The 26079-nt window shown below is 38.6% G+C and overlaps 1 protein-coding gene across 1 annotated transcript in view; it reads right to left on the bottom strand.

The window, feature by feature from the left end:
- Positions 1-26079, bottom strand: part of ALPK2 (alpha kinase 2) — a 180892-nt gene that overhangs the window by 52732 nt on the left and 102081 nt on the right. The window contains 6 exon segments of the mRNA XM_043966972.1: positions 559-647; positions 4186-4460; positions 14029-14064; positions 14169-14296; positions 21316-21463; positions 25666-26079. Of these exon segments, the coding sequence (XP_043822907.1) occupies positions 559-647; positions 4186-4460; positions 14029-14064; positions 14169-14296; positions 21316-21463; positions 25666-26079 (1090 nt within the window).

The following is a 26079-nucleotide window of genomic DNA, read 5'->3' as shown; positions in this document are numbered from 1 at the left end:
AACAACCCTGAGAGGTAGGTGCTGTTATTATCCCCAGTTTATAGTTGAGAAAACTGAGGCCAAAAAAGGGTAAAGTAACTTTCCCAGGATTACTCAGTACGTGTCTGAGATTGGATTTGAATTCAGGTCATCTTGATTCTAGGCCTAGCACTCTGTCTACCAGGTCAACTAGCTGCCCCTGGTAAAACAACTCATCTTCTGGATGAGAAGACAGAAGTATTATGTTCCCAGATAAACAACATATCATATTCATCCTAATTGAGTGTAAGCCAAGGGCCCTACCATTAATCTTGGCTGTCCCTTGAATGAGATCATCTCCAGTAGGGCTATACCTCTAAGGGATAAGGGCTCCTCCCCATGGAGGTAAAAGCTTTCCTTTTGTGGCTTTTCTCTCTCCTTTTTGGGACAAAGAAGTGACTCTGTGATCCTGGGGATTTTCAAATGAATTTTATTGCTGGGCTTCTCTTTGCAGCCTTTGTATCTATCCCACTATTGCCTCTAATATCATCTCTGGTGAAACAGATGGGGGACATTACAAACCTGAACATGGCTACTCACTCTGGTACTTCTCCAAAGCCTTCCAAAGGCTGGGCTTCAGCTGCATAGATCTTGGCATACTGTCTGGCAGTATTTTGGACATAACATTCCTGTATCACCAAGAGACACAGAAAATACATGTTACTAGGAGAAAGCCAGGCAGCAATCTCTGGTGAGGATAAGGAACATGCTTACAATAGAGTAGGTAGTACATGGCTGCTGGGTAGATTCATTTTGCTTGACTATACTTATTTATTAGAAGGCTTCTCCTCTTCCCCTCTTTCTTTGTCTCTCTGTTTCTCTGTCTCTGTCTGTCTGTCTGTCTGTCTCTCTCTGATTTTTAACTGGAAGACTTGGAATTTGGGAAGGCTGGAGGGGTAGGAGTTATCAATAATGATGTGAAAAGAGAGAGAGAGAGAGAGAGAGAGAGAGAGAGAGAGAGAGAGAGAGAGAGAAAAGAAGACAGAGAGGCATCAAAACATTTTTAAAATGCACAGAAGAGAACAGAAAGACTTTCAAAGGGAGCACAGATAAACAGGACAGTTTTTGAAAGGAATGTATAGAATTTATCATATACTTTAAGAAAAATAAGCAGTATGAAATGGATATGCATGGTTTCATATTCACTCTTTCTTTTTGTGTACTGCTTTGTATATGGAAATGCTTCTTTTTGAATGTTTACATTCAAATAAAAATAATTAAATCCCAAAAAATTAAAGAAATCAAAAGAGTTCTAAATCCATGGAAAGATTGTCCCAGAGAGATATCTAGAGGCACAAATCACCTGCTTATCCAATTTGCAGATGTTATGAAATGGAAGGAACTATGGATGAAATCAAATAAGGTGAATTTCAATAGGAATCAATGTAAAGTTCTAAATGAGTTTGAAAAAGTCGATTTCACTAGTACAGAAGGGGTAAAATGTGTGCTCTTAGGTAGTTTATGTAAAAACAACAAAAAAACATCCCTGAGAGTTTTGGTGGACTGCAAAGTTCAATGAGTCAGCAGTTTGTTGCGTCAGAAAAAAAATTAATGTCATTTTTATCATTAATAAAAGAAATATAGTGTCCAGAAGGAAAGAGATTATAGTTCTACTGTACTCTACGCTGTTTAGAACATATTTGAAGTGTAGTGTGCGGTTCTGGGAACAATATTTTGGAAAAGACAATGACAAGTTATAATACATCCAAAGGAAGGCAATTGGAATCATGAAGAAATCTGAAATCACTTAAAGGAACTAGGGATGGTCAGCCTTGAAGAGAGAAGTTTTGGGAGAAACTTATGTCTGTCATCAAATATTTGAAGTGTTGTCAGGTAGAAATAATATTATTAGACTTATTTTCCTTGGCTTATAAGGGCAGAACTTATCACAATAGATGGAAGCAATAGAGTCAGATTTTAGCATCTCCTAATAAGTAGGATTGTTCAAAAAAAGGGATTCCTATGGGAGAAGTGAATTGACTATCACTGAATGCCTTGAAACTGATTTAGAGAACTACTTTCCTAGGATGCAATAAAAGAGATTCATGTTTTAGATAATGGTTTGAATTAGATGAACTTCGAAATTACCTCCAAATAGGACACTCTATGATGTGTTCCCAGGCCCTAATATGTCTACTCCACATTAGCTCTGATGCCACAGTGGCTGCTGATAGGCATGCTCAGTTAGATCGGCTCTATGAGCCAACCTAAAACCAGAACTAGTACGATTGAAAGAGAGGCAAGAAATGAATGAATAAATCAGGATCTATGACCTTGTGAACTCCATAGAGTTTGCATTTGAAATTCCATTTTCAAAGATGTCATTTGAGAAGTAAATAATTCATAAGACCATGGTGAGATGTTGGTTTGGAAAAGTAATAATTGGATACTATTGAATCCGTGTTTTCTTAGGCACGAGGGCATTTCTCAAAATGGGGCCCTGAGTGCTATTGAAATTCATCATAATTGGGATTAAAAAGTGGTTGAAGTATAAGGGATAAACTTTAGAAAAGGGGAAGGAGTGATATTTTGAATCAAAATTAATAGTAATGGGCAGAATTCTCTGTGTGGAGTATAGTGATAGCCTTCTCTGACTCAGGGCCAAAGATGATATATGATATATATATGATATATCTTAGAATTGTAGAATTATGGAGTTGGAAGACTTTAGAGATCATAGACTAAAAGACTAACACTTAATTTTCCAGAGATCCAGAGAGGGTAACTTGACCAAAAGTACATAGCCAATTAGTAACACATCTGAAGCTATGATACTGACTCTCAGGCCAGTACTAGGACAGAGGTATACAAAATAAAAAGAGAGAATACCTCTGTTACTTTAAATAGTATTTTCCAGACCTAGGTCTGCAAGAACTGTGCTAGGATTCAGGTAAAGTAACAAAAGTCCCAGCCAATCATTTCCTGAATCAATATCTTGAATTGAATCAAACACAGATAGAAATAGATTGGGAAGAAGGAAAGGAAATCTGTATCTGTTGAATTTCCCAATGACTAGTTCTTCTCTAGGCCATCATTAAGGATTTGAGCCTCAGAGATCTGGTGTGACCAAGAATCACTACCTTCTGAATACATTTTCTATCTACTCCTAGAAAGATAGTGTGGATTCAAATCCCAGAGGACATGCTAAGAGTTTACAGGAAAAGGGATGACATCAAGGTAGGCTATATAGGAATAGTGAGTGGATGGGATCCTAGAAATAGTTTCTAATACATAAAAATCTAGCACTATTCCATTCTTTCCCCATTAATGCTACTGACTAATTGATCTATCAGTCAGCTTTGAATAATGGTTTTAACTGGCTAGCAGGAATTTAACAATCATTACTGGTTGGTCACATTTGAATTGATTGCTCATCCATCAAGGGAGAGTCTCAGAAGTCTAGGGGGACCAAATTACCCTCTTTCTGCTCCATTCTGCTGAAACAACCCAACAAGTTCTGGGCTATAGTTGGGAAATATGAATATCTGCTTTCGCTGCATAAATGCCAAAACAGAAGCTGTCTTCAAACAAGGCTTAATGTCTCCCTCGAAACTTGGTAAATTACTGGCAAAGAGGGATTTCTAGGTGTGGCCCTGACTTTACTACAGTGGGACATTGTTCCCCTCAAAAACCTGAAATGTAGTTAAAACCCTGACTTCTCCAAGGCCTGACCAAACCTAGTCAAAAAGTCCTGAAATTTATACAAGGTCTGAACCCTTATCGTGAAAAACTGGTGGGAGAGAGAAGTTAAATAAAATCATTGAAAATCAAATAATTTGCCATGTTTATTCTAATATCAAAGCAAGTCCCTAGGAATGAGAGATACAAAGAAGTCGTAGGCTGAAGTTTTTCAAAATTCCTTCATTTAGATTGCAGGCTCTTAAAATGGGGGTCATGGATTTGTTTAGATAAGTAGATAGACAGGGAGATAGATAATTTATTTTTTACATAATTAATACTATGTATTTTATTTTATGCATTTAAAAAGGAGTCTATAAGCTTCACCAGACTGTCAAAGGGGTCCATGACACAAAAGGCTAAGAAACCCTACCTTAGAGCTACCCCCATTGACCTTGATTTAGATTTTAAACTCAAAACATCAGTAAATCTCATACCCTGAAGGATGATCTTTTGGAGATGACTCCACTAGGAGAAAGAAGCACCCACCTGTGCAGCAAGTTTGTAGTTCTTCTGGACAAGTTCATCATTGTTTTTGGTCCCATAGGCAATTGCATTGTGCACTTTGAGTACACAGGCATGGCCAGGGCTGAACACGGGAGTGAGGCCCTGCATCACTTTACTTCTGAAGGCTTTGCGGTGGACCCCTTCTCCAAAGTGGAGTTCTTCTGTTGCAATCTGACCACGCAAGTTGCCCCCAAAATAGCTGTCACTGATAAAGTCTTCTCTGAAGATAAGCTGGCTGAATTCAATATCTTCAAATTCTGAAACACAGAACAGTTTTGGCTGGGTAGAGCAGTTCTAACTATATATAGCCCATGTTCAACCCTAACCCATAACTTAATATGTTTATATGAGGACAGTATCAACCAAGGATAGAGAAGGAAAGTGGGTCGTTTATAGGCTTTTGATTTTTTTTATTGCGTAACCCTATGTATGCAAATATTATAATATTATAAAGCAAACTCTAGAAAGGATCGATGATTAGGTAAGGAAGAACTAAATAAACAGGAGAGCCATGTCCCTGAAGAAGGGGGCGGGGGGGGGGGGAGATCCAGTGCTAGACCAGTTAGAGGCAAATGGAAGACAACATTAACTGAAGCAAATGTTGTGAGGCCGACCAAAAAGGCCTCACAACTGAATCCAGAAAATGGGAATGGGAATAGTGCATAAATACAGGTGGGAGGTGGGGGGAAAGACCGGAAAATATGAGGTGTGGGGGTTTTTTGGTTGGGGCAGGGGTGCAGTAATTGTTGGGTGGATTTAATCAACATAAGGAACTCCTGGCACGCAAATCCTCCCTACAAATGCAGATAAAATGTTCTGCAATTTAGTCTTGAAGAGTTTCCATGAGGCAATAAGAGGTTAAGTGATTTGCCCAGTCATCCAGATAGTATGTGTCAAAGGCAGGATCTGAATCTAGGTCTTCCTGATATCCAGGCTTCTCATTTTACTACACCACACAGATGCTCAAATACAATGTTCAGAAAAAAAGAACAAATCACAATTAAAACGTCCTTTGAAAAGGATTTTTTTGGTTGTCTTGTGGAAAGGGGAAGTACTTTTTCTGAGCATTCTGATAGTGCCTGTTTTTATATTATTGTTGTTCAGTTGTTTCAGTTGTGTCTGAATCTCTGTGACTTCATTTTGGTGTTTTATTGGCAAAGATACTGGAGCAGTTTGCCATTTCTTTCTCCAGTTCATTTTACAGATGAGGAAACTGAGGCAAACAGGATTAAGTGACTTGCCCAGGGTGACACAGGAAGTAAGTGCCTGAGGTAAGATTTGAACTCATGAAGATGAGTCTTTCTGGTTCTAAGCCCAGTGCTCTATCCACTGAACCACCCAGCTGCCCCTAACAGTGCTATTATTCAGTGTCAATTCAAGATATCATGTTTCACATGATAAATGATTCACTGAGATTGTTTCTTCCACTATAAGGCCGAAGTGTCTTAGCTAGACTTTTGATTAGTTGAGAGGAGAAAAGATGGATTTTATTCAAATGTTCTTCTATTTAGATTTTTCTAATGTCCACCTCTTTCCTCAAGCTCACAATAATATATTTTGGGTTAAAAATCTTATTGTGTTCTGTTTATATGTGTTTCAAATAGCATACTCTGGGAAAAACAGTATGGTCTGTCTGTCTGTATATCTGTCTGTCTCTCCATATGATCTCTTTAAAAGAATACAGTCTGGAGGCAGCTAGGTGGTGCAGTGGATAAAGCACCGGCCCTGGATTCAGGAGTACCTGAGTTCAAATCCGGCCTCAGACACTTGACACTTACTAGCTGTGTGACCCTGGGCAAGTCACTTAACCCCCATTGCCGCGCCAAAAAAAAAAAAAAAAAAAGAATACAGTCTGTTGTGTGTGTCAGATGTCATGTTGTCTCTTCTTTTTCTTTTCTTTTCTTTCCTCCTCCTCCTCCTCCTCCTTCTTCTTTTTTGTGGGGCAATGGGGGTTAAAGTGACTTGCCCAGGGTCACACAGCTAGTAAGTGTCAAGTGTCTGAGGTCGGATTTGAACTCAGGTCCTCCTGAATCCAGGGCAGTGCTCTATCCACTGTGTCACCTAGCTGCCCCTAGATGTCATGTTCTCAAACCTGCAGAGGCCTGCAGCTATTTGTCAGGAATTGAATTGTATATAGAAGCAATTATTGATCATAAAGGATTTGGGGAATGAAGAAGCTGAAGGACTTCTTAAATAGAAAATTCAGGTTCACATTTGAGAGCTAGCCACCAGGGAAAGCAGAGATGATGAAAATTACCATTATGAAATTGTCACCCAGACCTGTAGTCTCTTGCTGCTGCTACAGCTACGTGATTTTTCTTTCTCTTTCTACTGGGCCATGAGAAGGATAGCAGACAATATGGACTTTTCCTTGCTGTGGTAGTGGGAGAAAGCTTTTGGTTCCTTTTAGCATAGCTTTGGGATATATAAATCAAAGAGATCACATAGGATCTACCTGAGTGTTTAAGCATTAATAAGGAATATAGGTGAATGGCATACACCAGTGCATACACCAGTGATAGAAATAGAGAGATTTCTCTTTTGTTTACAAGAGTAAGATAAAATATATGGAAAGGGAAAATGGTAAGAGACAGCTTCCATCAGCCATAGATAGGCTGCAAGATAATCTTCTGGGCCTATTTATTCATATATAAACACATATATACATACATATAGATGTTATATACATACATAAATATATTTATGCACAAATACTTGTATTTATGCATATATGTATTTTAATGATGATTTGCATAAGAGAAGAATAAATATCTTTATATGCAACACAAAGACTTTTCAGTTCTTGTGCATGACTATTTCTAATTCAATAGGTTGGCTCCTGACCCCCATTAGGAGAACAAGGTACACTCTATAGGGACAAAAATAGTAGTCAACTAAGAAACGAATCTTTATATCTGATAATCCCATTGCTTAAAATCTAGAGATACCTAGAATTAATTAATGAAACAGTTTAGTGTGATTCAGTTTATCAAAAGGGTTTAACATTTCTGCAAATCAAGCAGAATTCCAAAATTACTTCAGTCAATCCTTGAAGAAGATGGTTGTCCAGGAGAACATGTTGGGGTATAGAAATGAGAAGCTGCAGCAACAGCAGAACACGGGATGGGGCATCATTTGCAGCCCTCCCTATGATTTACAACAGACCTGGGCTGCTTGACAAAGACACAGAAACAGAAGAAACAACACCAATCTCCTTCCTTCTCTTGGCCAAAATGATAGTGTCCCTCAGGATACAAGAGAGTAACACAAGGCAGAATCTGGTGCAGGGATTTTAGAAAAAAAAAATTCTAAAATGCAATCCCTGTTTTGGTCTTTGGGTTTTATTGTTTGTTTTGTTTTGTTTTGTTTTTGTCTAGACCTGTGATTCCATCAATGAAGAGACGTTACCCATAGTCTTAGAGAATTGATGGGGTGTACTAAAGCTTATGCAGCTTGTCCAGGGTCATACGGCCAGTATGTGTCAGAGGCAGGATATGAACCAAGGATGTGAACCAAGGCCACCCTTCTTATCCATTATGCAGGCTGTCACTATAAGGCTTTATGGGAAGTGGGAATAAGCAATTGTCTATGTGATATGAAGGTAATGACAAACCACTACAGTGTCTTTGCCAAGAAAACTCCATGGACAGTATGGTCCATGGAGTTATGAAAAGCTGGACATGACTGAACAACAAAAAGAATGTGGCATGATTTCAGGGGCCTTGAGAAGACACCCCCAGCTAGATAATCAGCAAAACATTAAATCAAACCTTGATTTATAGTATTTGCTAATTTCTGATAAATAAATCCTCATACTGAAAATTGAACAATTCACTCCCAAAAGCTGGCTCTAGCAATCCTTGCTTCTTGTCCCAAAATGATGCTTGTATGATACTGAAATTGTGGCTTAAATGTCTACCCTACAATTTCCTATGTAGAGAGGGTTTGCAGGTGAAGCAGTTCCAAAGAGATCAGAGGATCAGAGTTAGAGCTGGAGTGAGCCTGAGGTCATAGTCTTCATTTTAATGATAAAACAAACAAAGCAAACAAAACAAATAAAAACTGTAGCCTAGAGAGTTGATGTGACTTTCATGAGGTCACATATGTTAGAAGTAGAATTTAAATCCATACCTTGTAAGTCCAAAACCACACACTGCTACAGTGTATTTATAGACTTGTTCCATTTCTTTCTATGTGTGTGTGATTTTATTTTATGTTTTTAGTTTAACATGCACCCCAGATTTAGGGAAAGTAGGCTGCTTTCTTTCTTTTTCCAATTATGTTAAACATTTTTATATGAGTTATTTTGTATAAGAAGACTCAAATAAAAGAAAAATTAAAGTGAAAAACAGCATGTTTCTGTCTGTGTTCAGTCAATATCAGTTCTTTCTCTGGAAGTAGATAGTATGTTTCATCATTAGTCCTTTGGGATTGTCTTGGATCATTGCATTACTGGAAATTTAAATCACTGATGGTTCTTCATCAAACAATATTGCCGTTGCTGTGTACAATGTTCTCCTGGTTCCGTTCACTTCACTATACATCATCAGTTCATATAAATCTTTCCAGGTTTTTCTGTAATCATCCTGCTTGTCATTTCTTATACCTGCTCAATTTCTAACAATTCTCAACCTATGCCTAAAATTCTTCCAATAGTTATGCATTCCTATGGGTTAAGGCATTTTAAAGAATATATGCTTTGATGTGTTGCATGGGAAGGCAATTAACACCTAATCAAATAATTAGATTCCATTTCCACCCAGGTCATAAGGGGAAAAGGGAGGAGAAAAATTAAAAGGTGTGCAGGACAGGAAGAGGAAGATGACAGAGCTAAACTTCACCTATATGACAATTTTGCAGAAGACTATTCCAATAAAATTTCTTATCTGCTAAATATCTTCCACATTGTAGATGGATAGATAGCCTAAAATTGTGAGAAAAACCAAAAGCATCATTTGGACAGGAAATTACCAGCGGTCTTGATATGGTCCTTAAATAAAGCATGAAGCATGCCATGAGTTGGCAAAAACACATTTGGGTCTATTTGTTGGAACTGTTGACTATCAATCAGCATCTTAGCTTTCAGAAGGCTTTATTACAAGCCGCAGATTGCATTCCACGCAGAGAGGAGGAGCAGAGCCTAGAGCCAGTGGTATAGGATATGGGTCCTAAAGATAACAAGAGGAAAGTAATCCCCAAATGCATCCATAACCTTAATAATGTCATCATGCACAGCTTATTGTTTGTAGCTGGCATGGCATTCATCCTGGAGTTTCTCATGGGTATAGCTTTATTAGCTTTGAATCAGAGAGCAATTTGCAAAATGCAGGTTGTAAGACAGAAATTATAATAACATTCAGAAGACATTTAGTGAGAAAGGGCAGACAGGAGCACCCCAAAACTGAATAAAAAGCTAATAAAGAAGCAATTTACTGCTACGGTTTCTGTTCTACCTTAAGAAGGCAGGGTAAGGCTGGACATGGGCCTCACCACCCCCAGAGAACTGTGGACACTGGAGCATGGTAATTATAGTCACAGGGGAGCTAGAAGTTCTGAGGAGTGTGTCTGAAGCACAGGAGACCTCTAGACTAGAGAATGACTAGCCTTATTGTGGGGCTAGGGTGAAGGCACCAATGCCATTGGGGCACATCTTCACGCTAACAGCAGGCTCAGTTCTGCTGAGTAGTTTTAAAAAACACACTTAAAACCTGAACCTGCAAACCCAAACTTACAAAGCAGTAGCAAGCATCACCGGTATAGACCACAACAAAACCATCTCTGTACAGACTGCAAGAAGGGGCCCCTCTCCACATCAGAGTTCCATTTGGTGATTTACGAATGAAGAGGGAGGCCTGTCTGACATTTTTTGTTTGGAGGCCACTGGCAGATCTAACACACACCATCCACACTAGAAGCAAACTTATTTTCTGCTCTACTGGCTTTGTTCAGAGGTACCAAGAGTCATATAATTATAGAATCTCAGAGCTGGAAGAGACTTCAGGGATCATCCAGTCCAGTGCCCACCTGAAGCCTAAATCCCTTCATCATCAACAGTGACAAGTGTTCATCCAAGTGATCTGATTGAAAACTCCAGTGAGAGAAATTCACTGCCTTTCAAGGCAAGCCATTTAATTCTGAAATAACTCTCATAGTTAGAAAGTTCATCTGATATGGAGTCAGAAACTCATTATTTAAGTTAGTCACTTTTTTGTAACGTAGTATCCCTGTAAAAAGAGAGTCTAGTATAGTGGGATAAACAACTAGCCTCAGGAGAACAAGAAGACCTGGGTTCAAGTGCTGACTCAAAAATTGATTGTGTGACCCTGCCCTTAACCTCTCAGTACCCCAGGCAATCTTCTAGGACTATAAATTGTAGAGCAGGTGCTAATTTGTATTCGTATACCAATAAAATCAAAGGTCCCACCCCCAAAATATCAATGTCACAACCTCTCCCAGATCCAAGTAAAAGACAAAAATTCACCGATCTAGAGTGTCAAAGAGCCTCAGAGGACATCTAGTCCATTCTCCTCCTTTTACAGATGAAGAAACTGAGACTGCGTCACTTGACCAAAGTCACACAGGGAATACTCGCCAGAGGTGAGATTTGAACCTCCACACTCTGATGTCCACACTGGTGCTCTTTTCTAGGGCACTCTAATGCCTCCTGAGTGAAGCAGCCTTTGCCCATTACCTTAAATGAGCAAAATAATATACACATCCTAATTACCCTTCTCCTGATGTTTCCACAAATAGTTCATTAAATATCTCTTCAACCATAAGTTTGGGGTTTGGTTTGTCTTGTCTTGTGCTTTGTTTTGTTTTAGAATCAGCACAAGCTATAAACCATCAGAATGACCCAAAAGCATTTTAACCAAAGTGAAATTCAGTTCTCTCCTGAATCAGCTGCAATTTCTACCCTGCACAGAGGGTGAAATTTCCCTGAGGAGGGATAGGCTGCAGAAGAGCACTTTGCCAGGGAACATTCAGTGGAGGAGATGATCAGGACGTGAGCAGATTCAGGAATGGCTCCTGAGCCTTTGTTGAGCTGAGAGCCCATGTGGGTATCAAAGGCAAACATCAAAACCCTCCTTCATTTGCATTGAAGTGCAGATGAAAGGATTTGCTCTTGCCAAATACCTGATGCTTTTTGGGAATGTGCTTATCAGCATGCACAGCTGAACAGCCAATGGAAGCAATCAAAGGGGTTGCTTGTGAGCCCATGCAGAAAAGAGGGAGGTAGAATAGTGGAAGAAAGTCTAATCTTGGTGCATGGCAGTTGGGTTTTGTTTTGTTTTGTCGCGGGAGGGGAATTGCCCTCAACTATCAAATCTACATACGATAGACACTTTCAAATAGAAGCTCTAACCTGAAAGTCCTCATTCCAAATGCTTATTATAGCATTAGTGCTATTCATAGCAACACTTTGTGGTAGCAAAGAACTAGGAACAAAATGGATGCCCATTGATTGTGGAATGGCTTAACAAATTGTGGTATATGAATATAATGGAATATTATTTCACTTTGAGAAACAACAAATCAATGTTGAAGGGACTGGAAAAACAGCCATACTCAGATGCTTCTGGTGAATTGGCCCAAACAATTGCTCCTGGGAAGCAATTTGAAATCATACTTTTTTAAAAAAGTGACTAGAATGTCTATAGCCTTTAACTCAGATATTCCACTGCTAGGTGTATATACCAAGAAGGTACAAATGATAAGAAGCAATGAATATGAGGAATTTTGATAAAATAAGAAGACTATATGAACTGATACAGTGAATTGAGCAGTATGAGGAAAAGTACATATGTATATATGTGCGTGTGTATATATATGCACATATCTATATGTGTATATAGATATAACAATGTAAATGAAAAGAAGTATAAAACAAAGCTGAATGTTGTGCAATTGCAATTACTTATCTTAATTCTGGACAAGAAATGAGAAAATGCACCAACCTAAATATTTTGGAGAGGTAGGAGACTATGGATATGGGGGATTAAATGTTGTACTCTACCAGACAGTGTTTTGCTTAATTTTTCCCCCTTGTTACATGAGAAGGTTCACAGTAGGGGAGGAATATATCCAAAATGTCTGTATAATAAATCTGTCATATGTATGGCTAGAGGAAGATTTCATGCCTAAACAAGAGATAAGTTTGCAGGAGTTAAAATAAATAATTTTAATTACATTAAATTTAAAAGATTTCACATAAACAAAACCAATGCATCTAAAATTAAAAGAAAAGCAGGAAACTGGGGAAAATTTGCTGCAAGTTTCTCTGATCTGAAAGGCCTAAAATTCTAGCTATACTGTCTAAAATATCTAATGAGTGGTCACCAATAAATTTTAAGCTTTAGCAAGAGTTAGACTTTGAAGCATTTATTAAGAAGAATAAGAATTTGGTAAAGAGAGAGAGAAAGAAAGGCCTAGATTCATCTATCTATTAAAGGGAGAGTGCATTTCTAGCTCCCTTCTCCACCAGAGTCCTCAAGAAAGAGAACGAGTCAGAGTGCCAGCCTCCCCCTTCTTCCTCCCACCAGCCAACTTCACTTCCTGATGCCAAAGAAAAGCCACATGGTCCTGCCCTCAGAGGCCCTCTCCTCATGTTGGAGCTTTCCTACAGTAAGTCTCCAGCAGGTGGTGTCATTCCAATCATAATAGATAAAGGCCTCTTTTTTAAATATACAGGGAACTAAGTCAAATTTACAAGAAGAAAGGACACTCATCAATTGACAATTGGTCAAAGGATACGAATAAGAAGTTTTCAGGGGAAGAAATCAAAACCATAAATAATCATATGAAAAAATGTTCTAATTCACTAATAATTAGAAAATGCAAATTAAAACAACTTTGGGGGATGTACCCAAAAAGCTATTAAGTTGTCCCTATCCCTTGGTCTAGCAATACCACCACTAGTTCAATATTCCAAAGTAATTAAAGAAAGAGAAAAAGGACCCATATATACAAAAATATTTATAGCAGCTTTTTGTGGTGACAAAGAATTGGAAACTGAGGACATGCCCATCAATCAGGGAATAGTTAAATAAGTTATGGCATATGAATGTGATGGGATACTACTATGAGATAAGAAATAATGAAGGGGCTGGTTTCAGAAAACCCTGGAAAGTCTTGTATGAATTGATGCAAAGTGAAGTGAACAGAACCAAGAAAACAATTTATACATTAACAGCAATATTGTAAAGATAATCAACTTTGAAAGACTTAGTAACTGATTAACACAATGACCAACCACAATTCCAAAGAACTAATGATGAAATATAATATCCATCTCCAGAGATAACTGGAGGGGCTCAGACTGAAGACTATTTTTCTATTTCTTTTTTCCTGATTCTTTTTGGACATGGCTAATGTGGAAATTTGTTTTGCATGCCTATACATACTTGTAATGGATTTTATTTTTGTTACCTTCTCAATGGGGAGGGGAGGGGGAGAGAATTTGGAACTGAAAATTAAATTAAATTTAGAACTGGAAAAATGAAATGTGGTATAAAAAGAAAAGCCATCAATAAATTTAAAATATTATTAATGTTGTCTGATCCCTATCTCTGATAATGATAAAGCTCCAGGATGCTAATAACTTGGCAAAACTACAGCAGTGAATATTGTGAACCAAAAGCAGCAGAATTAGAGATTGGAGTGGCTTGCTGGTTGCCATTCACTTTTCCAGCCACACTTGTAATTTATCTGTTCTACCTGTTATCTGTCTGAAGGAATGTATTATTTCCATCATTTATCCCAGGAGGTGCCTATTTCATGATTTAATAGTGAATCCATTTTCTCTGATAGCCCATACTGACTTACCTTTAATATCCTGATGACTTGAAAGCTGACCCAGAACTAAAAGGAGAGAAAAGATGAGAGAGAAAGGCTGTAGGACAAGCAACATCAGTGAAATGACTGTAACTGTGCTTTCCATCTGAGAGAATTAAGTTGAGATTTACCTTCAGAAGTCAGGTTAAATTCAGCTGTCACCTTCCCATAACTGTTCCTGAGGCAACAATAATACAAGCCTTGATCTTTTTTACTTGCTTGAACAATGGCCAATGACACAGTTGAATTATCTCCTGCACTGATAATGGAAAACATTAACATTTACAAACTTAATCATTTTAAAGTGTCATATTCTTAAGACACAAGGAAAAACTTCTGTTCTCCCCCTCCCTTGTTGTTTGCAACCAATTAACTGAGAGGAGCCCTCCATTGTGGTGTGTTGTTTAATAATTTATTTACCTGTAAAGAATGCTTGGCCCATTAAATTTTGTAAAAGGGCCTATTGGCTTTAAGAACCCTGATCTTGCACCAATATTTGTGCACAACCATGAAATATTAATATGCCCATCCATTCAGATAATGAATCTACCATTCCAGTACAAATCACTGAAATGGATGGAGCTGTCTTTGAATTACCATTCATGCTTTTTTCTTTTGCACACTGCCCTGATTCCCTTCAATCATATTAATACTGTATGTATGCTCTGCTTTAGGAAAACCAGGCATATCAAAATTGAATCTGACTAAATGGATCAATTAAAGGGCAATTATCTAAACTACTAGAGGGTACTTTGACTTACAAAAGTATTAAAAGTGGCATTTCTTTGAATAGTGAGCTACTTAGTGAATTTAAAAAATAATTTGTCATATAAATATTTAATGAAACAACTCTTTGCCCCATGTTTAGTTTGGTGAATATTTTGATATTTGTGTCATGTTCGAGTTCAATCATTTTAGAAAATGTATAGGTGTAGGGGGTGGCTAGGTGGCGCAGTGGATAAAGCACCGGCCCTGGATTCAGGAGTACCTGAGTTCAAATCCAGCCTCAGACACTTGACACTTACCAGCTGTGTGACCCTAGGCAAGTCACTTAACCCCCATTGCCCCGCAAAAAAAAAAAATGTATAGGTGCTTTTTGGTTCAAACTAATTCTATATATATTTCATTAGACTGTCATCTCCTTGAGGGCAGAGAATTTTTTTTTACCTTTTTTTGCATCTTCAGTGCTTAGTACAGTGGCTGGTATAAAAATGCCTGTTGACTTACTGGGGAGGGGGGAAAACCTTTGATTTAGTAGAAGAAAAAAAGAAAGAAAATCCCCACCTGACTGATTTTTGAGTTTGTGTTAATTGGAGTTCAATAAATGAATGTATCCCATTCTAGTGTTTTGGTCAAGTCCTCCTGATTTACACACAATTTTCATACAACTTTATGAAAATATAATTATTGTATAAAATGATACACATTTATATTTATATATTTTTGTCATAATATTGAGAGCACATTGTTAGTCTCTCAGATATTTAGTAAGTGCCTAGTATGCATAAATCAGCATACTGGATGCTCAGGGTAATATAAAGGTGAAGGAGATCCAGCCTCTGCCTCTCAGAGCTTTTAATTTGGTGGGGGAGATAAAAGAACTAAGCTAACCCAATAAGGACAAAGAAAACCATAAAGAGACATTTAAGTAAAATTTTATAAGAGTTCCAAGAAGAGAAAGGGGCTTTCTGGTCAACTCGATCATGGAGGTTTCATGTAAGAGATGACATTTGGGTTGGATCTTGAAGGATTGGTATGATTTCAATAGGATATTGGTTGGGACAAGGAAGAGAATACACTAAATACGGATATAAAAGGACATGTTCATGGAAGGGTGAATAGTCCAGTTGCCAAAAGTATCAAATATAGAGATCATAGGCTTTAGAGATAGGCTAGCAATAATCATGTCCATAGAAGAGGAATAGCATGAGAGAGCTATGAGTGATAAAGTGAAGTCATGATTGTAGAAATCCTTAAATTCCAGGTTAAGGAGCTGAGCTTTTATCCAGGAGAAAATAGGGAGCCATCTAAGTGTTTTAGTGGAATGGAGTAACATGGTCAGACATGCATGTGGTATTTAAGGTGAATTTAGAATAGGAAATGACCAAAGGTCTCAACAAATTCACTGTTTCACAAGCTTGCTGTATATTTCCTCCCTCTGCCCACTATATTTATTTAAACTATCCCCTATGCCTGCTCTGTGCTCTCTCTCTCATTTCTGCCTATTGATATACCCATACTTGAAGGCCCGCCTTGAGTTGAGCCTTCTTCAGGAAACTTCTCCTGATCTTGCAGCTAAAAATAGACTCTCCTTCCAGGAATTTCTCATAGAATTTTGCTTTTGCCTCTCCTATGCTTTTAATACACTCTACTAAGTATTATATTTATTTATGTGCATATCTTTTTCTCCCATACTAGACTCTAAGTTCTGAGGCTTCATTCCATATCTTTTTAATCTTTTTATAATCTGATTTCTAGACAATTATCTTACATGTGATAGATGCTTAATGTTTATTAAAATGTATGGAATTGGGTGGGAAGAACATGAGGCCACTGTAACATTCCAGGCTGAACTAGGATAGTACCATTGAAAGTAAAGCTTCTTAAACTGTGGGTCGTGACCCAACATGGGATCATGTAACTGAATGTGGGAGTCATGAAAAATTTGGCAACAATAAGAGATTTTGTATGCCTATTTTATATACCTATATGCCCTGGGTCACATAAAAATTTGCCAGGGGAAAAGGGGTTGTGAGTGGAAAAAGTTTAAGAAGCCCCAATCCAGAGTGGAAAGTAGGTGATGGATGACTGATGCATTGTAGTGGTAGAATTGACATGACTTGCTAATCGATTGGATGTGGAGATGAGAATCCTGTAACTATAATTTCACTACTCTAAGAATCTGTGTTTTCACTTATATGGATACTCCTTCCAAGAATGCATATGGAAAGCCTTCCATGCATTACTAGATGGATCTTTATGAATTGCAAATGCCAAAAAGTTCATCACCTAGGTCAACCTAATGATGAGCTTTTTTTTTTTATTGTTCCTCATATAATATTCAGTCCATCTTTGGGCCTGTGTTTGTATCCATACTAGCTTGATAGGAGCTGCCAGAGCTGATGCTCCACTGGTATAACTTTCGAGAGCCTAGGGTCTCTTCCACACCAAGAGCAGGCATCAAAGGAGGCCTTAATTAAGGGTTAAACAGAACAGATTATAAGACTTTTCAAATTGTGCTCCCTGTTGATTGTGTCACACTTGTTAGTACCCCTACTTTCACCAATCACTCTGTATTCTTTTGTTGTTTATATTCTATTTTGTCTGTGAATCTGTTGAATTCTCCTGGTAGAATATAAGCTTCTTGCATTCAGATTCCTTCTTTGCCACTTATTATATAAGTGTCCTTGGACAAACCACTTGACCTCTAAGGGTCAAAGTTTCCTCATCTATAAAAGGAAGGGGGTTGGACTAGAAGACATCTAGGGTCCTTTCCAACTTTAGAATTAAGATTCTGGATACTTTCTCCTTTCTGGGTTTTTGTTACACTGCTCTCTCCTGGTTCTCTTTCTATGTAACTACTCCTCATACTCCTTTGTTGGTTCTTCATCCATATCATATACTCTAATCATGGGTATCCCCCAAAGATCTGTCCTGGGCCCTCTTTTCACTCAATATTATCTCACTTGGTGATCTCATCATCTCCCATGGATCCACCTTTATAGATCTCTATACAGATGATTTCCAGACCTATACAACTAATCTCTCTGCTGACCCACAGCCATGCATCTCCACTTGCTTCTTGGACATCTCAAACAGAATGTCCCCTCTGCATTGAGAACTCAATATATCCAAAACAGTATGTCCAAACTTCCTTATTACTATTAAGGGTACCATTATCCTCCCAGTCACATAGAACCTCAGTTATCATGTTATCCCTGATTCCTCACTCTCACTCACTCTACATATCCAAATCATTGGCACGTCTTGTTATTCCTATCTTTACAACATCTCTTCTGTGTGTATACACACATACACACACATACACATATACATGTATCCTTTTCTCTCAACTCATACAGCCACAGCCCTACGTTAGGCCTCAACTCTGTCCCTGCCTCCAATCCATCCAACCGCTTAGCTGTCAAATTGATCTTCCTAAAGTGTAGGACTGACCATGTCACTTCCTTATTCAATACACTCCAGTGGTTTGTTATTATCTCTTTAGTTGTCATTCAGTAGTTTTTTAGTTGTGTCAGGTTCTTCATAAGCCTATTTGGGGTTTTCTTGGCATCGATACTGGAATGGTTTGCTATTTCCTTCTCCAGCTCATTTTACAGATCAGAAAACTGAGGCAAACAGGGTTAAGTGATTTGCCCAGGTTCACACAACTAGTGTCATCTGAGGCAAGATTGGAACTCATGAAGACGAGTCTTCATGACTCTAGGCCCAGTGTTCCATCCTCTGTGCCACCTTTCTGCCCTCTCTAGGATCAAGTATAAATTCCTCTGATTGACTTTTAAAGTCCTTTATAACCTGGCCCCTTCCTACCTTTGCAGTCTCTTTACAACCTTATTCCCCTTTGTGTATTCTAGCTGTTTCTCAAATATGGAAATAGCCTCCTAGTTTCCTTACCTTTGTTCAAATCTCAGCTAAAGTTTCACCTTGAGCAAGAAGCCTTTACTTCTTTTTTTTGTTTGTTTTTTTGTGAGGCAATTGGGGTTAAGTGACTTGCCCAGGGTCACACAGCCAGTAAGTGTCAAGTGTCTGAGGCCGGATTGGAACTCAGGTACTCCTAACTCCAGGGCCAGCGCTCTATCCACTGTGCCACCTAGCTGCCCCGAAGCCTTTACTTCTTAATCTTGGTGCCTTCCTTCTGAAACTACCCTGAATTTCCCTGCATATATCTTTTTTGCTCATAGTTGTTTGTATGTGGTCTCCCCCATCAGACTGTGAGATCCTTAGGATCAGGGACTGTTTGGCTTTGCCAGTCTGTATATCCCCAGCACTTAGCACAGTGCCTGGCACATAGGGGGAACTTAATGCTAGTTCAATGACTAATATAGTTTTTTTAATGACAACCAGCAGTCCTCTAATTCTGATTATTGTTATCAGAATTTCTGTCATATGGGGCTGGTGATCATTGGAAAACATAGGGAAAGATGAATGTAACCCAAGACTGGCCTGGGCTCTGGCTTTACTCAAGAGCTCCTTCTAGTGTTTAAATGAATATTACATAGATAACAAAAGGTAAGACTGGAAAAGGGAACATTTCATGGCTTTCCCAAAGCTTGTCCTTAGCCACAACCAGGCCTTGCTGTTTGCTTATAGATCACATCATTTTTTTATCCCTTTATTTTTAAAAGTCTGTTTCCTGAAAAAATGAAGGAAATGCTTTTCTGGTATGGGGATTCAATGAGATTAAATGACATTTAACATCCACTTGCCAAAAATTAAGCAGCTATTGTTCCAACAACAGAGAATGCCAAGAAGAGTCAAAAGTGAGACAATACTTTCTAAACCAGGGAAGAAACAAAGCAAGCTGCACAATCTTCAAAGACCTTAGGCAGCACACCTGATGGGTTTATTAATGAAACAAGTCTCATTACCCCTTCCACTCCCCACCTCATCAATCTCCTAGAAGCAGAAAAACAAACTAGTCCTCCCATTCCTAGAAATGGCTAGTCAGCACTTCTCGATTACTGCTATTTGGTCTGAGGGTGACAAGTGCTTCTTTCAGCTTCATGCTGAGGATGCCAGACTTGTTTACATCCTTTGGCTCATCCACTGAATTTTGACCTTTGTTTGATCTTATACAGTACTTGACAGGTTAATGGAGATAGTTACGAAACATCTACACAATGCCATATGTAAGGAAAAAAAAATCTCAGATGTAAAAGAGTCGCCCAGAATTTCAGACCTGGAGGGCATACTGGAAGCATCCACTCCAGCCTCCTGATTTTGCAAAAGAGGAAATTGAAATCGAAAAGTGTGGCAACTATCACAAGATCACAAGCTTCTTAGCTGCAAAGCAAGCACCAGATTGTAGGTCTCTAGTCCCATAGGACTGTGCTCCTTTCACACCCTGGGTTCACTGTAGCCTTTTGTTGCCAATGCCTCATGCACTTAGCTCATTGTGCCGTTCAGTACAGAAGCAGGGGGACTGGTTTGAGTTCCCATTTTGATACCAACTAGTTGTATGACCTTTAGCGAGGGTGTTTGACCTCTCTGAGATTATTTCCTCATCTGTAAAATGGAAATAATGAGACTTATGATACCTGATTCACAGGGGTATTATGGGGAAGATGCTTTATAAAAGAGCTACAAAAATGTGAATTATTATTATTGTTGTTTAGTCATTTTTAGTCACATCCAACTCTTCCTGACCCCTTTTGGAATTTTCTTGGCAAAGATACTGGAATAGTTTACCATTTTCTTCTCCATTGTGTCCCCATTTTATAGATGAGGAACTGAGGCAAATAGGGGTTAGATGCCTATGGTCACACATCTAGTGAGTATCTGAGACTAAATTTGAACTCAATTCTTCCTGACTCCAGGATCAGTGCTCTATCCACTGAACTTCAATAAATAGAGGCAGTGTTACATAAGGGACACAGAATTGGCCTTAAAGTCACAAAGACCTGGGTTCAAGTCCCACACAAGCTGGGCAAGTCACTTAAAGTCTCAATGCTCTAAGATACTCTCTGAAATTTTAAGTTGTAAAGAAGGTTCTGGGGCAGCTAGGTGGCACAGTGGATAGAGCACCAGCCCTGGATTCAGGAGAACCTGAGTTCAAATCCGGCCTCAGACACTTAACACTTACTAGCTGTGTGACCCTGGGCAAGTCACTTAACTCCAATTGCCTCACCAAAAAAAAGAAAGAAAAAAAGAAAAAAAAGAAGGTTCTGACTTCTATCAATAAGGGGTATTCCCTCAACCTGTCCTTCCCTATATCAATGAAATTATAACTCTAGTCCTTATCCCTATTTGACAAATATTAATTGGTTACTAATGCCAGGGTTGGTACATTCAGATAAGATACTGGATCTTTACCCTAATGAAGTTTTCTCATGACCTCTTCTTACTATTTCTACCACCATCATCCTCCCGAAACTATGTCACAAGGTAGTAACAGAACCACAGAATTATGTAATGTCAGACATGGGAGAGACCTTAGAGATCATCTAATCCAATCTCCCCATTTTACAGATGAGAGAAAAGCCCTATGTGGTTGTGAGAAGTGCTTAAAACCGGCTAGTCCAAAACCAGATACTTTACCTTCTTTGAACCTTTGCAATTAACTTAGAATCTTTTGTCCACGAGATGTTGGAGTCTTCATGGATTTCTGCAAACTGACAGCTTAATTTTATATTTCCAGAATGATCAGGAAACATCTCAGCCTGGATCTTCTTCAGTAGCACTGGAGCTGTCGATGAGAAATTTACAATTCTTCATCATTATAAAAATGAGAAAATCAATCCTCTAGAATAAGCTCCCATTTGGTTTTGGTATTCAAACATTCTGGAGTTACGTGTATCACAGAGAGTGAAACAGAGTATGCCCTCCCCTCTTTTTAAAGTGAAATTGGACATTGTAGAGACACCATCTACATGTTTCAGCTAACGAAACTGCACTCTACCCTCTCTCCCAAACCAACATCAAGGAGGTGGGGCAGAGGGCATGGAATAGGGCATATCTGAATTGTACAGGTAACTGTGGGTAGACCACGAGGATGCAAAAGGCAACTCAATAATGCATTTGTGCTGTTTTCTTCCTCACATTTCTTTGGTTTTTTAAAAACAAAAGAAAAACAAAAAAAAACCAAAAACCCTAATAGAACGGAAAATTCAACTGCTGAAAGGCGAGGCTATCTGAATAATCGCATCATTGGCAGCTGCAAGAAAGTGGAATTCCAGATAAGGGAACAATTACCTGGGCAGCCACTAGGTGGCAATACTAACACGATATCATTTATAGCTGGTTAAGGATTACCACTATGTAAATGGCCAGGATTTGTAAGAATCTAGAAGGAAAGCGAGTTTTGCTTTATTTTGCTGCAGGTTCTCCCTGAGAAGCAAGGAGCTGGTGCCCCAACATCTAAAGAATAAGCTATTTCATTTGCTATAATGGGAATAACAAAAGTCAGCATTCTGAGGCTGCCAGGAGGGTTTCTGGGAATGTTTGCCTAGCCTCAGCCCTAGGTGTCTATGCAATACAAGTCAAATCCCATTAACTGGCAGCACTGATGTAACAACAACAATCAAAAAATGACTGTAATAAAAGCATTCTGAGCCCCAGCCAAGGCCCAACATTGCTTTGTTGATCTGTCACCACAATATTCACTACTGTGAATAAGTCAGTAGATCAAAAACTGTTGCCAGCCATTGTTAGAATAACAGCTACTTGTATTAAAAAAAAAAAAGCTTAGTCTATGTAAGAGAGGTAGTGGGCACATTGGGTAATAAGTTCTACAACCAAATAGTAGTTTAGACTTAATGGCTTTCTTTTTAATGATCTCTCTCTCTCTTTTACTTTGGGGAAACAGGTACAAACCCAGGAGTCAAAACTTTCCTAGTCCTCAGTTCTTTCCCATTCCTGTTCACTCAGATGCTAATAATTTTGTCATTTTAGGTGGCTGGGGTGGGGAATGTTGGTTTCACTTTTGTTTATTTTAAGTTTTATCGATGTTATTTTATATCATATCAATTTCCATGCATATGTCATATATATGTGTATGTGTGTGTATACACACACACACACACACATTCCACCCTACTCCAATCCCAATTGTGATTCTTCCATTGTAACAAAGTAAAAGAATTAAGCAAAAATTACCAATTCAACAATGACATCTGACAGCATATCTAATGTTCTGCAACCACAGCCCTCACCTCTCTGAGGGAAGGAGTGAATGATGCTATTGATCTGTGCTGACTTCAAGGACTTCCTAACATACATTTCTAGGATCCCTTCTTTGGCGATAGAAGGCAGGTGGGGTCAGAGTGTTGGACCTGGAGTCAGGAAGATCTGTGGACAGATCATGTTGCAGATATTTACAAGCTGTGTGATCCTGAGCAAGTTACTTAACCTCTCTGCATGTCAGGTTCATCCTCTGTAAAATAAGAGGTTCGATTGATTGGCTGGTCCCTTTCAGCTCTAAAATCTAAGATCCTATGAAAGTTAAAAGGAAATTTAAAAGTTGTTTACTCCAGCTACCTCATTTTCTGATGAAAAGTTCATTTTGCAAATGTCCAAGGCATTAAAGTGATTTGTTCAAAGTTACTCATTAGTAGCAGTAAAACAAAAATAAAAACAAACAAAATAATGTCCTGGTCTTTAGTGTACATATTATTTCAGTCATTTTAGACATGTCCATTTAGGGTGTTTTGGGCAAAGATACTAGAGTGGTTTGCCATTTCCTTCTCCAGTTCATTTTATGGATCAGGAAACTGAGGCAAACAGGGTTAAGTGATTTGCCCAGGGTAACATAGCTAGTAACTGTCTGAAGCCAGCTTTGAAGTTTGGGAGATGAGTCTTTCTGAATCCAAGCCTGGCATTCTATCCACTGTCTCATCTAGCTGCCCAGTGTACATATATACTGTGGCTATTACTATAAACAATAATAATCCTATGTCGGCCTGGACTCAAACTCAGATCCTTTGACTCCAAATCAGAGGTCCATCATACTATATCTCAGGAATGTGTAGAGCACTGAAAACAGGACCACAAGCCATCTTTGATACATATAGTATAGCCTGCAAACCCTTGTCTAGAGTTCTCACATTGTTTTCTGCCCAGTCCCTTTCCCCTCCTGTGATGTAGGGCTTTCATATTCACAGCGGAGTAGACAAGACTGAGGGTGGCATTTGGGAACAAATGGTCCTCTTCCCTGTAAACAAGGTACAGAACATGGCACAGAAATATGGTGGCACCTGAGGTATGAAATCTAGGCTCCTGATTTTAATTAATGTAAATTGCTTGCACTCCTTTAATGCCAAAATTCACAAGAATCTTCTCAGGTACTAATCCTTTCTTAGGATGCTGAAACTGGGAGGCACAGGACCTGAGTTCAAATCCCAGCTCTACTTTTTATTACTAGTATGACACAACTTAGCTAAGCCTCAGTTTCCTAATCTATAAAATGGGAAACTGGACAAGGCCTCTAAAGTCCCTTCTAGTTTTAGATCTATACCTATGATCCATTGTGTGTGGGTAGATACACACATGTGTGTCTACATGTGTGTTTGAAATCTTCGCTTCAACATGTTAGTTCTGCTCTAAATGCATCCTTCTTTGCCTATGTGTGGTTCTATAAAGGATTTAGTCCATTGCCCAAGTGTGCTCTTGCTATTCTAGGCCTAATTATTCAATGTCTGATGAAGCTGCTCTGGGGTCATCACCAAGTGCTTCAATAGCACAATATGATGAAGAATAATACCTCCTAGACAAACTAGAAAGCTAGTCCCCTTTATGGAGTTTCAAATACAGTGGTTGTTTTACACTGGCAAAATTATTTTATGTCTTTCTTATCTTTGTTTAAAAACATGAGGTTCTGCTTAAAAGTGTTTAAAAAGTTACATGTGGCAAGCTTGGTTGGGGAACTACAAGCTCTTTTGGAAAAAATAGTTTTGTATCAAACCCCATACTTGATGGTTGCTAAGGAACCACCCAATAGGTAATAAGAATAACAGAAATTTGAACTTCAAAAGCTAAGAGCTAAGGTAAAAAGGGGGAAATTGCTCCCAGACAATAACAGTGTTTCCATTACAGCTAACATAGAGACATACTGTATCTATCTGTAATGTCTTTTCTTGGTCTCTTCCAAGTTTCACTGATAGAAAAAGAAGAATTTTTTTCTAAAAAGAGGACTGAAACCTAAGGAGAATTTCTTCAGTTTCAGACTATGAAAATGAGGTGGTGAAAAGAATGGTTTTTAAAGTGAAGTGACTACAGCTGTCAGGGAATTCTACCATTACCCAGAAGCCTTCTGACTAAGATAAATTTTGAGGTTGGGGAGAACAGTGTCATACTCAAATGTTGGGGGAAAAAACAGGGTTGGATTAAACAATAATTTGTAAATTAGGAATTAGTGAGAAAGATAGTAAATAGTACCCAAGTATGTATTTATTTGGATTTTGCTTTAATACTTAAATATTGTGGTTAATACTTATGTTTAGCTTTCTTCATAACAAGATTTCTCTTTTAAAGCACAATTGCATAGAAATGTATGATAATCTTCTTTTCCCTCCATCTCAGTCCCACAGCAAATCATATATTCAGGAAACCAAATTATTCAAAATGTAAGGCTAATTTTTTAAAAATAAAGAAAAAGACTCCACTGCCCACCTGATGACAACTTATTTGACTGTGGGCAAAAAACTTAGGAGTCAGTAAACAGCTTCTTCAAAGTACTCTTATAGGGGCAGCTAGGTGGCGCAGTGGATAGAGCACCGGCTCTGAATTCAGGAGAACCTGAGTTCAAATCTGTCCTCAGACACTTAACACTTACTAGCTGTGTGACCCTGGGCATGTCACTTAACCCCAATTGCCTCACTAAAAAAAAAAAAATACTGGAAAGTACTCTTATATACCCCATCTATAACGAAATGGAAATTAGCCCAGCCTTACCTTTGCCTTCTTTTTTGCAAGATGATTTTGAGGGGTCTATTTTCTCTTCATTTTGAGTGAGTGTTTCTGGTTTGGGAATCTTTTTACTAAAAATTGAGCTCTTTCTGGCCCTTTCTTTCTCTTCTAAGCGCAATTTCAGAGCTGCCACTTTGGACAGAATTTTCTTCTTCACACCCTCAGCTAAATGCCCAGTCCCAGATATTTCTTGCTTCTTATTTCCTTCCTCAGGGGCTGGTGCCAGAGAATCTGGCACTTTAGATTTGGGGGGCATCATATGACAATGTTTCCTTTCCTCTCTTGCCTTTTGTGCAGTTGCTTGTAAAGAGCCTTTCAGACGGTGATTTGGTGGCACTTGGTCTTGACGTTTAGGACTCGTTTTAGAGGTACATTCTGCTGGAATGAATGCCAAGGTTC

This window comes from Dromiciops gliroides, chromosome 1 (genome assembly GCF_019393635.1).
Source record: "Dromiciops gliroides isolate mDroGli1 chromosome 1, mDroGli1.pri, whole genome shotgun sequence".
NCBI lineage: Eukaryota > Metazoa > Chordata > Mammalia > Microbiotheria > Microbiotheriidae > Dromiciops > Dromiciops gliroides.
The sequence above is the reverse complement of the archived record's forward strand: the minus strand, read 5'-3'. Positions and strand labels throughout refer to the sequence as shown.